Source organism: Ammodytes marinus (genome assembly GCF_949987685.1).
Source record: "Ammodytes marinus genome assembly, chromosome: 13".
NCBI classification, from domain to species: domain Eukaryota; kingdom Metazoa; phylum Chordata; class Actinopteri; order Uranoscopiformes; family Ammodytidae; genus Ammodytes; species Ammodytes marinus.
Window position 1 is genome coordinate 12447814 of NC_137217.1, and position 13354 is coordinate 12461167.

A 13354-nucleotide genomic window follows, 5' to 3' on the forward strand; every position below is an offset into this window, starting at 1 on the left:
ACAGGAGCTCTCTCTTACAAAAAAGAGATTAGTTACTGTTTTCTTTTTTGCATTCCCTGAAATACATAATAGTTTATATTTTACATATATAGATATAGTTTTACTTTACTCATTTGTACAGCCACGGTATTTTGCATTGTGACAATGTTATGAAAATGCACCAGAGTCAGGATTATAATGGATCGATCCATCTTTGCAGGTTCGGGGCCAATTCACTCTCAGCTCTAAAAGTAAATGAAACTGCAACTGAAAATATGAGCATTCATTTTCAATCAGTCTGCCGTTCAACAAGTACCATCGAGTTCTTAAAAAAAACTGGGAGGGTTGGTAGCTTTGTCTGTCATTTGGTCCACGTTAGGTCTGGTTTGTGCAGAGAGAGAGAGAGGAGTCATCAGAGGCACCATCTGTTGTTACGTTACCTTAAAACTGTTATTTTATATACATGTTTGGAGGTCTATTTGATAATATCTGTATGACACAGAATAATATAATGAGATTAATCAGATTAGATTTGAATGTATTCTAGTTTACTCGAATTGATCCCGTTAAAATTGAGGATTTCTTTATGAATTGGTCACCTGTATTTGACAATTGCGAGGTTGAATAGGTAACATTGTAAGAGATTCAAATCAGCTCAGGTAGCCAGGCAAACATGTTAGGCTATTGTTTTTAAAGTAACAATTTAAAACTATATAATTAACAACCCCGTTAACTGTTTACTTTACTATACTATACTGTATTCAGTTTTTCTGCAAGGATGTTTTTCAATGATCAGATTGATAGAGAACATATATGAGAATAACAACTCCCACCTTGATGAAACTAACATATTTATGAATCCATCTTGCACATAAAAGTCCTGAGTCACCCAGTTACATTCATTTCTGTTAAGTGTAAAAACGTGGATATGCAAATCCCCTGACTTATTTTTCATGTGTTCAAAAGTTGAATTTAAGTCTGCCTTTTACATTTAGAGTGAGACCCTGCACATACTAACTCCACCTCAGAGTTCACAAGTACCTGACATGTTAACATCTCTTACCATTCACACCAGTCAAAATAAAATGTAATACTGGGAATCAGGAATAACTGCAGATCTCAGGGGACTTCGATCAGAATTTTAGAAAAAGGCAAGCATTAACATTTCAGTGTCGTCTAAATAGCTTAAGATCAGTTTCAACAACTACCTAACTACTGATGTATTGTTATGATCCAGATTCCTCCAGAAAACAGTGACAGATCCCACTCATAAAAATCAGACAGTTCTTTCATTCAGCTGAGGCCAATGCTCAATGCAGATGTATAGGGTATAAATGAACACATGGTAAATTGTGACAATGCATTACTGTGTCTGTGTCTGTGTATGTGTGTGTGTATCTAAGCTAAGAATGTTAAGATTTTCATTGAAAGGGTTACACTTGAATGCAAAGAGCCTTTTTCCTACTACTAATTTCTAACTTATATTTTCAAGGCAAAGGTGTTTGAGCATTGAATTATGAAAATGTTGACACCATCTTGACCAAGTTTTTCTTTTTTCAATTCATCAATTAATTCATCTTCTTTTCTGAATTTAGGTAACCACAAAACGGTGATGATGAGAATTTTTTTTTTAATACAGATGTGTTTGAATTTAGAAGAAATTGGTGCCTAATGCATTTGGAAAACGTAGGTAGGTATTTGTTTTTCCTTTAAATTTTACAACAATCCACCTGTCATCTACTGCAATGACAATGTTAACACTATGGATGTCGGTGTGCTTTAAAACATCAATTCAGAACAAGTGTTGAAGAAGTGTTGATGACAAAATAGTTTTTGAATAAAAAAAAAAAAAGAAGAATACAAAATACATCAATAGATGCTATGTCATTGCAATAAGAACAATTATAATGATAAATCACACTGGTCAATCATTTTGTGATAATGACAAAAGAAAACAGTACGGAACAGCGCAGAGAAAAAGAAATCTAAAATGTTCAAGTAATCAGTCACATCCAGATAAATAAATACATTTTGCTGCAACAATATTAAAAAAAAAAAAAAATGATTGAGTCATTGCACCTTAGATAAATAATGGTGACCATGCACAGAGAGTCAATATGGTGCGTCTATACCTTAAGACGACCTGCAGGTAAATGAACCATGGCTGTAGATGTTCTATAACAGGTAAGTACAGATAGATATCCAATTGTCTGCTGGATGGTGACCTAACCACAGCTTAAAATCTTAAACATAATGTAACTTTAAAGTGTGGGGGTTTCTAGAAGTTTCAGGCATAGTCATGGGGGGTAAAAAAAAACGAGAGAACAGCAGTTTGTTACAGGACAGTTGAAAGAGCGTGATTGTGATCCAAATTTACTAGCAGTGACAGAATCTGGGTAAACAAGTACATTTTACTGAAATAAAATAGGTGTATCCAGTCAAGCTAACTCCTCCGTTTTTCTGTCTGTCACTTTCACTACTATCAATCAAGAACACATGCATCGGAGGCATATCAGTCAATCAGAAGGAAGTTACTTTTTTACTTTATCCAATAAGTGTATATGTGATACTACAAGGTAGAGAAAGACAATGTCATATGGAATGGAATGCACAGAGTCTTCTATCGGAGTCCAACAATGTGGGCCCACGGTTCCCACAGGATCCACTGTAACGTTGGGCTTCGTTTGACAATGATTGATAATTTTTGTTTCCTATGATTAGCTGTCACTTGGAAAACCCCTGATGGAAATGCTAGTGGTTATCCTTCCCTGTGCTGTGTGTTGAGAAGAATCAGACTAAATATTGATACTCTCCATTGTCCAAATGTATCTTGTGCAAAAGGTATCCCCATCATTTGCCTGTAGTGAATTACTGCTTAGGGCTGCACTTGCTAAATTCCCCCAAATAGTTACCTGGCTTCATTTTTAAACATCGCAATCACCATAACGGGCTACCTGGCTCACAATTGTTCTAGCTTAATTACTTGTTATTTTACCCTGAATGACACCATGGTTTGAGTGACGTGTTTTTGTTTGTGTGGAAGCTGCAATGGAAATGCTTAAGGGAACTGAAGAGTGCAATAGAACAACAAGTACAGAAGAACCTTATTGTAGCTTATGTGAATAATTAGGAGTTATCTAGAACGTAAAACGGTGGAAAGACAATATTGATAACAATACATAACTGCAATGAGTGTATCATTAGGTATAGAAACCCAGTGTAGTCAGACAAACACATTACTGTGAGGGTGGACAGTGCAGATTTTGGTCCACATTGTTAAAAAAACCCACACATATTGTTTTGACATTTCCAGATATTTCCTTGGCCACTTTCTCCAGACTAGTTTGACTCGACAAATTTCCCATGTTACAAAACCTGAACAGGATTCCAAAACAAAACTTTTCTGGCGCCTCCGAAATCTCATCCACGGTGTCTTTGGACATGTCCTCACATGCCTAGGACACTAGAGGGCGGTGGCACCATCCCACAGTTAAGAAATGTGACAGCGGCGAAGTCATTCCCCGTCAAAGGCCACTCCCAGTTCAAATGAGTGCGAAACTAAAAAGACAATCAACTCTCCGTGTACAGTATATATTCTTTGAGGACGTGTGATGAAGTTTGCGCGAGACTACTGTTTGTCATCAGAGGGCAGAGTGGTCCACACCAAAGCTTGAGTTGTCCTGCTGATTGTCCAGTTGAGGCGTATTAGGATGGAACCTTGAGGGCTCATGGTGTCCAAGCTTATTGATGACAAAGGGTAGCGAAAATTCAATTGTGGAAGATTTCGCAACAGCCTCGACGCAAACGGCAGTGTTCATTTCCTTGAGACAGTTGTGCATCCGACTCGTCAAACATCCATGCAAAACCGAAAAAAGAAAAAAGGAATCCATCAAGTCAGCAGTCTCCGGCAGACTCACGACAATAACAAACGACAACAACGTAACATCAGTCAATTCACCAGCTTCTTGTAAAGAGAAAAAACAAGCAAAAAGGAACCAATCGACAAGAGAGATCCTTGGAGTTTTGTTTTGTTTTAGGCAGAGTCACGTCAAGTGATAGGGGGCTCATGGGGTCATATGATCCGATGATGTCATAAGGCCACAACGGTGCACGGGTGTTTGAGTTTACAAGGCAGCACCCCTCTGTTGAGCTGGTAGAACTCTACCAGTTGGATCAGGTCTGTGAATTTGGTGGCGCCGTCATCAAGGCTGAAGAAGACTTGGCCGTCCTCTTCACACTGCCAGCGTCAAAGAGGTTGGTGGGGGGTAAGAGAAAAAGAAAAGGACAAGGTGAGAAAGATACTTTGGTTTTTGAAAAGACCAAAACAAGTTTTGGTTTCACATGTTTGAGCTTGTTAGAAGCAACCCCCCTCCACTGTTAACTTTAAAAAAAAAATTACCGGTAGTATCTGGAAATGTTTGAATTTCTGGTGATGGCACAAAGTGAGGACAAACGCCTTGGGGTTACTCTGACTGACTCTCAGCAGGAACAACCTGTGCAACAAGAGGAAGTAGGAAATACACAGGTGACTCAATTATAATGGATGTAGTAAGGAAAACTATGAAGAAATATGATTTCACTCTCTGCTTTGTGTTTTATTCATACTCAGTGAATAAGAGAAATGCATGTCCAGCTTCCTTACCCATCCACTTGTCCCTGTTGGTGGATAATGCGATGGGATTCTTCTCTGGTTATCCTGCCATGGAACCACAACTGAGCTATGTGGATGACTGCAGAGAGAATAAAAACATACATGTTTATATTATTTAAATATTAAAGTGTATCTAAAAAAAAGAAGTTGCATATCAAGTGTTTTTGTTGATCCTAAATGTGTTTGAATTTACCTGTGCTCAGTGAGGGGTGGTGTAGTGGACTTTGGGAGCCTAATATGTTCATCCGTTGACTCCTCTTCTGAGAGAGATGCCCCATAAAGATAAAACATCGGGGATTAGTTTATGATGTACTATGAATGACAGTTCAGGCTGGGTCATTTAAAGCCTGTATTTACAACTTTTCTCAACACATGATGACAAAGCTTCACATTTCTGGTAAAAAAAAAAAGTACTTTAAATAAGAGCAGAGTTGACACTAGATTAAAATGATTTAATTATTAGTTTTAGACATTTAATAAAAATCGATTAGATTACAAGTAACACTTTTTCACAGGGGCCCCACATCTTTACCAGCCTTAAGAAATAAAACTGTTTTCAGCTTAAAATAAGCGTGTCAATCAACAAAGAAAAAATTGCTCTGTATGAATATGTGGGTTAAAATAAAGCGGCCCATCCGTAGACATCTCTTGAGGCTGGCTCCTAACATTGTTGACAGAGCAGACATAAAAAGTGAGCTTGCTTCTCACCCTCCACGCATGTCCTTCCTCCATGGCGGCGCTCTGTGCTTCCACAGGGTTGTCAATCACCCTGCCTATCCTCCCTGAGAAGTCCATCGCCACAAGGGAGTTCTCCGATACACTCCGCTAGGGGGAGACAGAGACACATGACGGTCAATATTATGTGGACACAGAAGCATCTACATGAGTGAGCAAGACACAGCTACTTTTTCCTGTGCATTTTGTGTGAATTCCATTTCTCTTAAACTCATCAGACAAATGTGTAAGCTACTTGGGCGACTACATCAAATATCTTGGAGTTATTCAAAGCAATTTTGTTAAGCTGAGATAGTCCATTCACTGGTGCAGGTATTAAGGTGCTTTAACAGATTTTTTAAACGAGACTTACCACAGGTGTTGAAAAGTGTGAAAGTAAGGTTTTTCTTTGTTGAGGAATCTTATAATTCTGGTAGAGCACAATCCCATACTGTTAAGAAAAAAAAGGAACAAACTAGTCAACAGACAACATCGACATTCTTTAAGAGTATATTGTAAATTAAACAAGTTTGCTTGTAGTCTATCAGATGGGGTACAACATCTTTTTTTAACACAACTTCCCAACACATTTCAGGGACAGTTTAAGAAACTCTTGATCCCTGTCCAGAAAGTATACATTTTTCTAACCAATGTTTGATAGTTGTGCTATAATATTCCATAGTAAATCAACCATCAGCAACTCATTTATGTATGGTTGAAGACCCATGCTGTTACCTTAAAGAGTCGGAAAGCAGTCATCCAACAGGTCCTGCTCTGTTCATCCTCGGCACACAGTATCCTCAACTCCTTCAGCTCCCCTCGGCTTTTATTGGGCTGTGAAAATATGTAGAAATATACTTCATTAGAATCAGAATAGAGATAATCCTGACATCCTGGCAACTATACAATCACCATCAGCCCTGAGAGACAGTTTTAAAAGCAATAAAATGTAAAGTAAATAGACACAAAAGTCATTGGTAAATATAGCGATAAGCCAGAACCTCGGAACACATATGTACATAAATAGGCATGCCACCGCCCCCCTTCTCATGAGACAGGATGAGTCAGTCAGTCATAGCTCAGCTCATAATATTTCATTAGAGAATTTCTCTTCATCTCCCTCCTGTCATGTGCCACTCACCTTGATACAGAACTCGTAGTCTGTGGGCGCGCCGTGCTGCTTCTTGCATGTGGTGACAGTGAAGATGTTGCTGTCTTCTAGGTCTGCTAGTAACTGTAGATGTCTGGGCTCCTACAGACACAAGTAATTCATAAGTCAGAACTTCACAGAGATACAGCCCGGAGGAGTACTGACAGACAGACAGACAGACAGACAGGGAGCAACATCGCCAATAAAAAGGCTAAACTCTCTTCAATCTGCCTGTCATTACTATACAAATGTTAATGCAGTACGCACTAAAATTCTTTAATGATGACTAATGTACTGTAATTACAAGGTTACAAAAAAAGGGAAGAATTACATGTTAAGAGGCATGCCAGTGAAATAAATGATGTCGGTTTCAAGATGAAAGAGATAGAGAATCCATCTACCTTTGAGGTTCCTTTCGTAGAGCAGTAGAGACCTGATCGCCTCAGGAACATGTACACTTTCTTCCACGACTTCCTGCCCACCTCCTTCACATACAGATAGCCCTGGATCTCTGGACAGCTATTGGTCGCAAGGAGGTTCTGAAAAGAGGAACAACGGGGGGAAAACGCACATCAGCGCACAAACGTCTGAATGTATTTCAGTTTCAATTGATTTTCTGTCAAAGAACACAGTCTTGATGTCAGTGGCTGATGCACAGATAGCACTGACAGCTGAAGTTTGAGACGGGTGCCAGCTGGATTTCTTATAGACCAAGGACCAAGTGACCATGTTAAGGGACAGACATTGTGCTGTTGTCTGAAAAATCAAAGGGTGTGGAGCACTGAAGGGGGCTGACATTATTCTGACAATGCTATGTGTCACACACACACACACACACACACACGCACACACACACACACACACACACACACACACACAGACAAAAACACACACACACACACAAACACACACACAAATGTGCACAGTAAATACACAATTATTCATAATTCATACCTGAACATTTTTTGAGTTTGTATTATAACAAAGTGTAATTCTATGCAACACACCTGCCACGACAACCCCATTGAATCAACATTACATTACATTCCTATTGACACTATGAAGTGGCAGGTTAAGTTATTAGAGCTGATTTGAATCTGTGGCTTGCAGCTGGAAGGTAAACTGTTCCAGAGAACTGTTCAATATCTAAAGCATATGTTTCCCAGTGTTTTGGAAACATCCTTCAATGGGCCTCACGCATGAGCATTTTCCGACATTTGCGTAGAGTGCACGCTCACACGCGACACTCATTCAAAAGGCTTTCTTCCTCGGGCGCTACACCTTGCAGCTCTGCGTTGACATATGCCTCTCGCATGATGGCAGATATTGCAAACACCTGGTTGAGCTCAGGTCAAAAACCGTCTGCTTTGGACAGCACTCTAACTGAGTGCAAAGATCTGGTGTTTAGAAAAAGTCAAACACAGTGGATTCCTGACACAAGTCAGGCTCACCACAAGCCCATTCATTTATTGACTCCTCCATGTAGAGCATAACGGAGCATAAAGTCTATACGATCAGCAGGGGACTTAAAAGCTTTCTGTGAGTGGCAAGGATGAAGGGATGGATTCCACTGGTGGTTCTGTCTCAGACAGCTCCATTACTAGCTGCAGGAGAGAGCCAGACTACATGTAAACCCTGCATCCATTAAGACCAAAGCTCTTCAAAATCCCAAGATTTCATTTTTTTTGTCTGATCTCCTCCGAGACTTTTTCGTTCCTTTATATCTTTTGTTAAAAAAAAATGTTTGTACTGTGCAAACATACGGTAGGGCGGTGAGGAACTGTATGTTCTATATCTGACTGACTTATTGCATTCATCACAAGTGTCACGCCTGCGGTGCGTGTGCTAAGACGGTCATGTGTCAACAGGGGATCAACAGTAGTTATTACTGCAGGCTCTGACGAGACACACTGTCTAAGGGTCAGAGTGGAGGTATGTCAGCTTGATTGTACACTATGTCGTGGGTGCTGACTCTGAGGTAAACTAAGCTGTGTGCGTGTCAGAAAGAGGAGACAGAATGAAAGACAGTCAGACACACAGAGAAATGTGTGTGTGTGTGTGTGTGTGTGTGTGTGTGTGTGTGTGTGTGTGTGTGTGTGTGTGTGTGTGTGTGCGTGTGCGTGTCAGCTGCATGTACCTGAAGTAGCTGAGATGGTGGAATCGTACGACTGGTTTCCTGGCACCACGCAACCATGTGCTCCGGGAAAAATGTCTGGTGGAAGAAGAAGGTGGAGAGAGAGGCAGACAGACAGACTCTTAGCCACTGTGACAATAATCAGAGGGTAGGAATTTGTGACATAAAATTAAAGTCATGCAAATATCATTAGCACAGCCAGCTGTCATAAAATCACAAAATGAAGAGAGACACTTAGAGAGACGCTCAAGACGAAAGAGAGACAACGGTGTCTTTTCATTTTGACTCTGAGGGCAGCGGCCACTCTTTAGAAAGTCTTCACTTAAAAAATCCCATTTCAATTGACCAGAAACCCAAAACAATAAAAAAAAAACCCCCGTGGTGTAATACCGCCATCCTTTATGTAGACATATCATTTACAGTTTGTTTCAAATGATCTAAAAATTAATATTGTTTTTTTTTGTTCAGGCTAATAGGTGCAACATATTTCAACAAGAAGGTGTCAGGGTGAACCTAACATGTCAATAAAAGTCTAGATGGAAAAAAGCAATTACCAGAGGGTTTCTGAATAGTTCATATTTGGCATAGTTCTTCCTGAAGAGGAATCTACTGTCGCTGTTCATGGAGGTCTGGACCTGCACCACCAGCTCGTGGTCTTCTAGACAGCGCTCTGAGGGGAGACAGGCAGAGGAAAGGAAGAGAACAATGAAGGAAGTTAGTGCTTATTATTATTATTATTATTATTACTACTAATCAGAACATTGCATCATTTTCAACCAGGCATTTTAAACGCATGAGCTCTTTTTAATTGACAAAACCCACTCTACACTACATCAGTGTTCCAGTAATAAGTGACTGTTTTACTCCTCCTATCGGAACACACTGAAGTCTTTAAGATTACAATCACAACATTTTTCTTTTGTATATCAAACAAGTACCGTGGAAATCTCTGACCGATCTCTGCTATTATCTTTTGTTGTAATTCAGAAACAGAAAGGAAGACTTTGAAATGAAACTGAGTACACTCACTTTTAAGCACTACTATCATTCAAAAGAAATGTAAAAAAAACGCCTTAGTGGTGTGAGATAATCTCATCTCAAGCAGCATTTTTCTCCAAACCAGGGCATTGTTTTGTGTTGTTTAAAACCTGATCATCTTTACCGGTCAATCAGTAAGTATGTTAAGTGCTATGCGTTTTCAGAATTGCTAAAAAAACGTATAACTCAGTGGTGTAAAAGGATGTTTAAAGTGCAGACTGATTTCAATGATCAGAGGAGCAGTGACTAATGGATCAGAAGGTGTGTCCTTGTATGGATGTGGCCAGAGGGGGATTTTATATCCTGTGGCTGTGATGCCTGACACCGGTCATGACTCAACCCATTCCCATGGTCTTACATCTAAGATCTCTCCGTCATGTCTTTAATAAGACACATCCCTCCTTTCCCCCAGTAGATTTGATTTCAAGTTTTGCTAAATAACTTACTTTTCAGTAGCAGTAGCACTTTGCTCAGATTTCTCTTTTTGGAGAAAAAAAAAACTTCATAGAAATGTCACTGTATGGATCTATCTCACATCATTGTAAAGTATCATATGTTCTCTCTTTATTTCCTCTGTCACAATCCTTCAAACGCTGTCACGGCTTCCTGTTGTCGCCCCTTCTGATCACTGAGTCACTCATGTTTCGTGACAGTGACCCGCCCAGAAAACACTACCTCACTGTCCCAGAATGCTTAACCTTTTTTTTTCTGGGTCGACAAGCAGAGGTCAATGTTACTTATCTCAAAAGGCCATTTCATCCCATTGAGCAGTGTGCCAGGAGTGGGCAGCCACATACGGGAATGGGTCCCTCCATTCAAACACACTATTGTTCAGGGACTCTCTGAAGTTCTATTCTTGTCTAGCACCCAAACACATGAAGAAGTATTACGCACAGTCTGTGCACTCACACGAGCACGTACACACACTAACATGATGGTCACATACCGCCTTATCTTCCACTGAAAAATAACTTCATATGCCCTAAGAACCATCTAAAGTATTAAGTGGCTGGCTGAAAACTGTGTTTCTACATGCAGGCAATATTCAAGTTACAACTGAAAAATATTCATATCTATAATTAACCAACTAACGGAGCTTAAACAAAAAAAAACATCATTGGTTGAAATATAAATAACTGTAAGACATGTTGCTCAGCGCCACCGTAGATACATGCAATGCATTCAATATAGAGAACATAAAAATAATTCCCAATTTTTAAATGTGATTGAAATATTTTGTTATGGAAAAAAAACACTTCACATGTTGCACACATCTAAAATTGATGCTGCTTCATTTCATCTGATTTAATGAAACTCCTTAAGACAAAATACGATACGTAATAATTCCAGAACAGAAAAGAATATGGTTGTGGTACAGGTGCGCCAAAACAGAAGAAGGGCTGTAATAGAACAGAGTTACAACCAAGCCAAAAATGATGTCATGTACAACAAAGAAACCTAACTGTATTTGGCAGCATTGCGTTGGCAGCACTGATGAGAAATATAATCCGATCATGACTGATGCTGAAATATTAGGTTAGAACTTTGGGACCTGTACCCTGAATAATGCAATATATTTTCCAAAAATATGTTTCCTTACGTGACAGCGTAACAGCCTGTGTGTGGATGTAAGACAAAATGCTGGCGCTAACGTTAAAATATTAGACACAGGTTGTCTGTTAAAACGACAGAAATGAAGTGTTTTTTTCACCATGTCTCTTTCTACAGTAGGTTTTATCAGCAGAAACAGTGCTCTATGTAAAACTACACGCCCTTTCTCTCCCCACATCTGTAAAACTGTACAGACACGAGCACAGAGCACAGGCTCAACTTGTCTTCCATAAGTGCTTTATAATCGCCCTTTCCTCAAGGGGAGGTTGGGTTTTCATATGCTCAGCTTGCCACAGCTTTCCAAATGTGCCGTTATAGTGCCAAGTCTCACACAAAATCAGCCTGACAGTAATGCAAAGATCTCTCCCTTTTTAATGTGCCGACAAATTCAAATTCCCTGATAAACCCCTGGAATAGAGCATCTTTTTCAAGCATCGTTTCCACATTTGACGTTCATCAAAACAAGTTTTTACAACCGGCCAACTAATTTGTGGCCCTCCAGGTCTTCAGAACCCTTTAATATGAACGACAGACAGCCTTTTAAACTCTCCATCCATCATCTTTGGGGCGACTGTGGCTCAGGTGGTTAAGCGGGTTGGCCAACTATCCAAGGGTTGGCGGTTCAATCCCCGCCCGGCCACCTGTGTCATGGTTGTTGTGTCCTTGGGCAAGACACTTCACCCACCTTGCCTTGTGTGAATGTGTATGATTGCTGTATGTTTGAGGTGGTGGTCGGAGGGGCCGTTGGTGCTGAATGGCAGCCACGCTTCCGTCAGTCTGCCCCAGGGCAGCTGTGGCTACTCTCGTAGTTTACCACCACCGGTATGACTGTGTGTGAACGAATTGAACCAGGAACCCTGTAAAGCGTCTTTGAGTGACTAGGCAATAAAGCGCTATATAAAACCTATCAATTATTATTATTATTATTATTATCTCCACCTCCTCTCTGCCCTGTCATTTATAGTACTGGATCAATAACATTCCACCATCTCTGATACTGAGAGGAGCAAGACTCGCTGAAGGTTTTGTTACAATCTGTTACATCGCTACTTCTCCTGATCCACGACCTTCAATTATCACCTTCTCTTCATTTAGCTTTTCCATGAAGAAAAAAAACCACCAATTACTAATAGCTATAGATTATAATAGAACATACTTATTCCTAACAAGTAACTCAGGGACCCAACTTATCTTATGTATTGTCCTGGATCTTTGCCAATACCCAGTAGGATTTAATTTCAAATATGTTGTCTCAAAATAAATGATTTCAAGCAGTCCAGTGCCCCGTACATGAGCCCGCCCAAGTTAAAAACAGCAGTGAAGGATGTCAAATGTCATATCCCATCTGCATAACACCATAATGTTTTTCTCTCAACCACCAACAAGAAATCAAATGACTCAACAGAGTTTCAAGATGTCGACCCCAGTGGGTGTCACATTTATCAATTGCTAAATTTGTTTAATTCATGAGTTGGGACCAAAGAGAGTTTCTACTGGTTCTCCAAAGAAAGTCCTGGTACTGGCAAGCTTTAATAAGGGGCCCGTGGGAGAGTCTGTCTCCACCTACAGTAAATCTGCCGTTTGCTTGCATGGGATAACTTTAGAAAACCTTGAGTGCAAACATACACATCAAGTTTTCATTCTTCTTCTTCACTACTGCACACTGAAGCTTCAACCTTTATCAGACCCACATAATAGACTCACTTAACTGCATTGTCAGTTAGCAGGGCAAGGATTTACTTTAAGCGGTAATTGACATCAGATTTAGCTGAAAAGGTCTTCTTGCAACAACTAAACCTACTTCATAAGCATATTCTACATGCAACTCAGACATCTTGCACGTGCATTTATTTTCAACTTTCAATAATCTTTTCACTATTGAGTCGGAAAATCTAAATCTTGCACCGCGATCATTGGCTCTGTGTGTGCACATGCTGTGCACATGCACTCATGCTTGAATACATGCCTGCGTGAGAATATGTGCCGGAACTGTCTGTCTGCCCAAGTATGCGGGCATCCATACATGCATGCATGCTTGTATGGATGCATATACGTAAATGCGCCTGTGTGTGATTGT

The 13354-nt window shown here is 40.0% G+C and overlaps 1 protein-coding gene across 2 annotated transcripts in view; it reads right to left on the minus strand.

Moving 5' to 3' along the window:
• The window catches only part of grb10b (growth factor receptor-bound protein 10b), a 77354-nt gene that overhangs the window by 144 nt on the left and 63856 nt on the right, over positions 1–13354 (minus strand). Inside the window, exons 7-17 of one of the 2 annotated variants that reach the window (XM_080039848.1) lie at positions 9183–9298; positions 8632–8706; positions 6896–7033; positions 6486–6596; positions 6080–6178; positions 5718–5795; positions 5339–5455; positions 4824–4887; positions 4622–4709; positions 4379–4472; positions 1–4216 (exon numbers count right to left, since the gene is read on the minus strand). The exon at positions 1–4216 is cut by the window's left edge and continues 144 nt beyond it. In XM_080039848.1, coding sequence (XP_079895974.1) covers positions 4070–4216; positions 4379–4472; positions 4622–4709; positions 4824–4887; positions 5339–5455; positions 5718–5795; positions 6080–6178; positions 6486–6596; positions 6896–7033; positions 8632–8706; positions 9183–9298 — 1127 coding nt within the window. In that variant the 3' untranslated portion in view covers positions 1–4069. Of the gene's footprint in view, positions 4217–4378; positions 4473–4621; positions 4710–4823; positions 4891–5338; positions 5456–5717; positions 5796–6079; positions 6179–6485; positions 6597–6895; positions 7034–8631; positions 8707–9182; positions 9299–13354 lie in introns of both variants that reach the window. The other variant, XM_080039847.1, reaches the window with a different exon arrangement.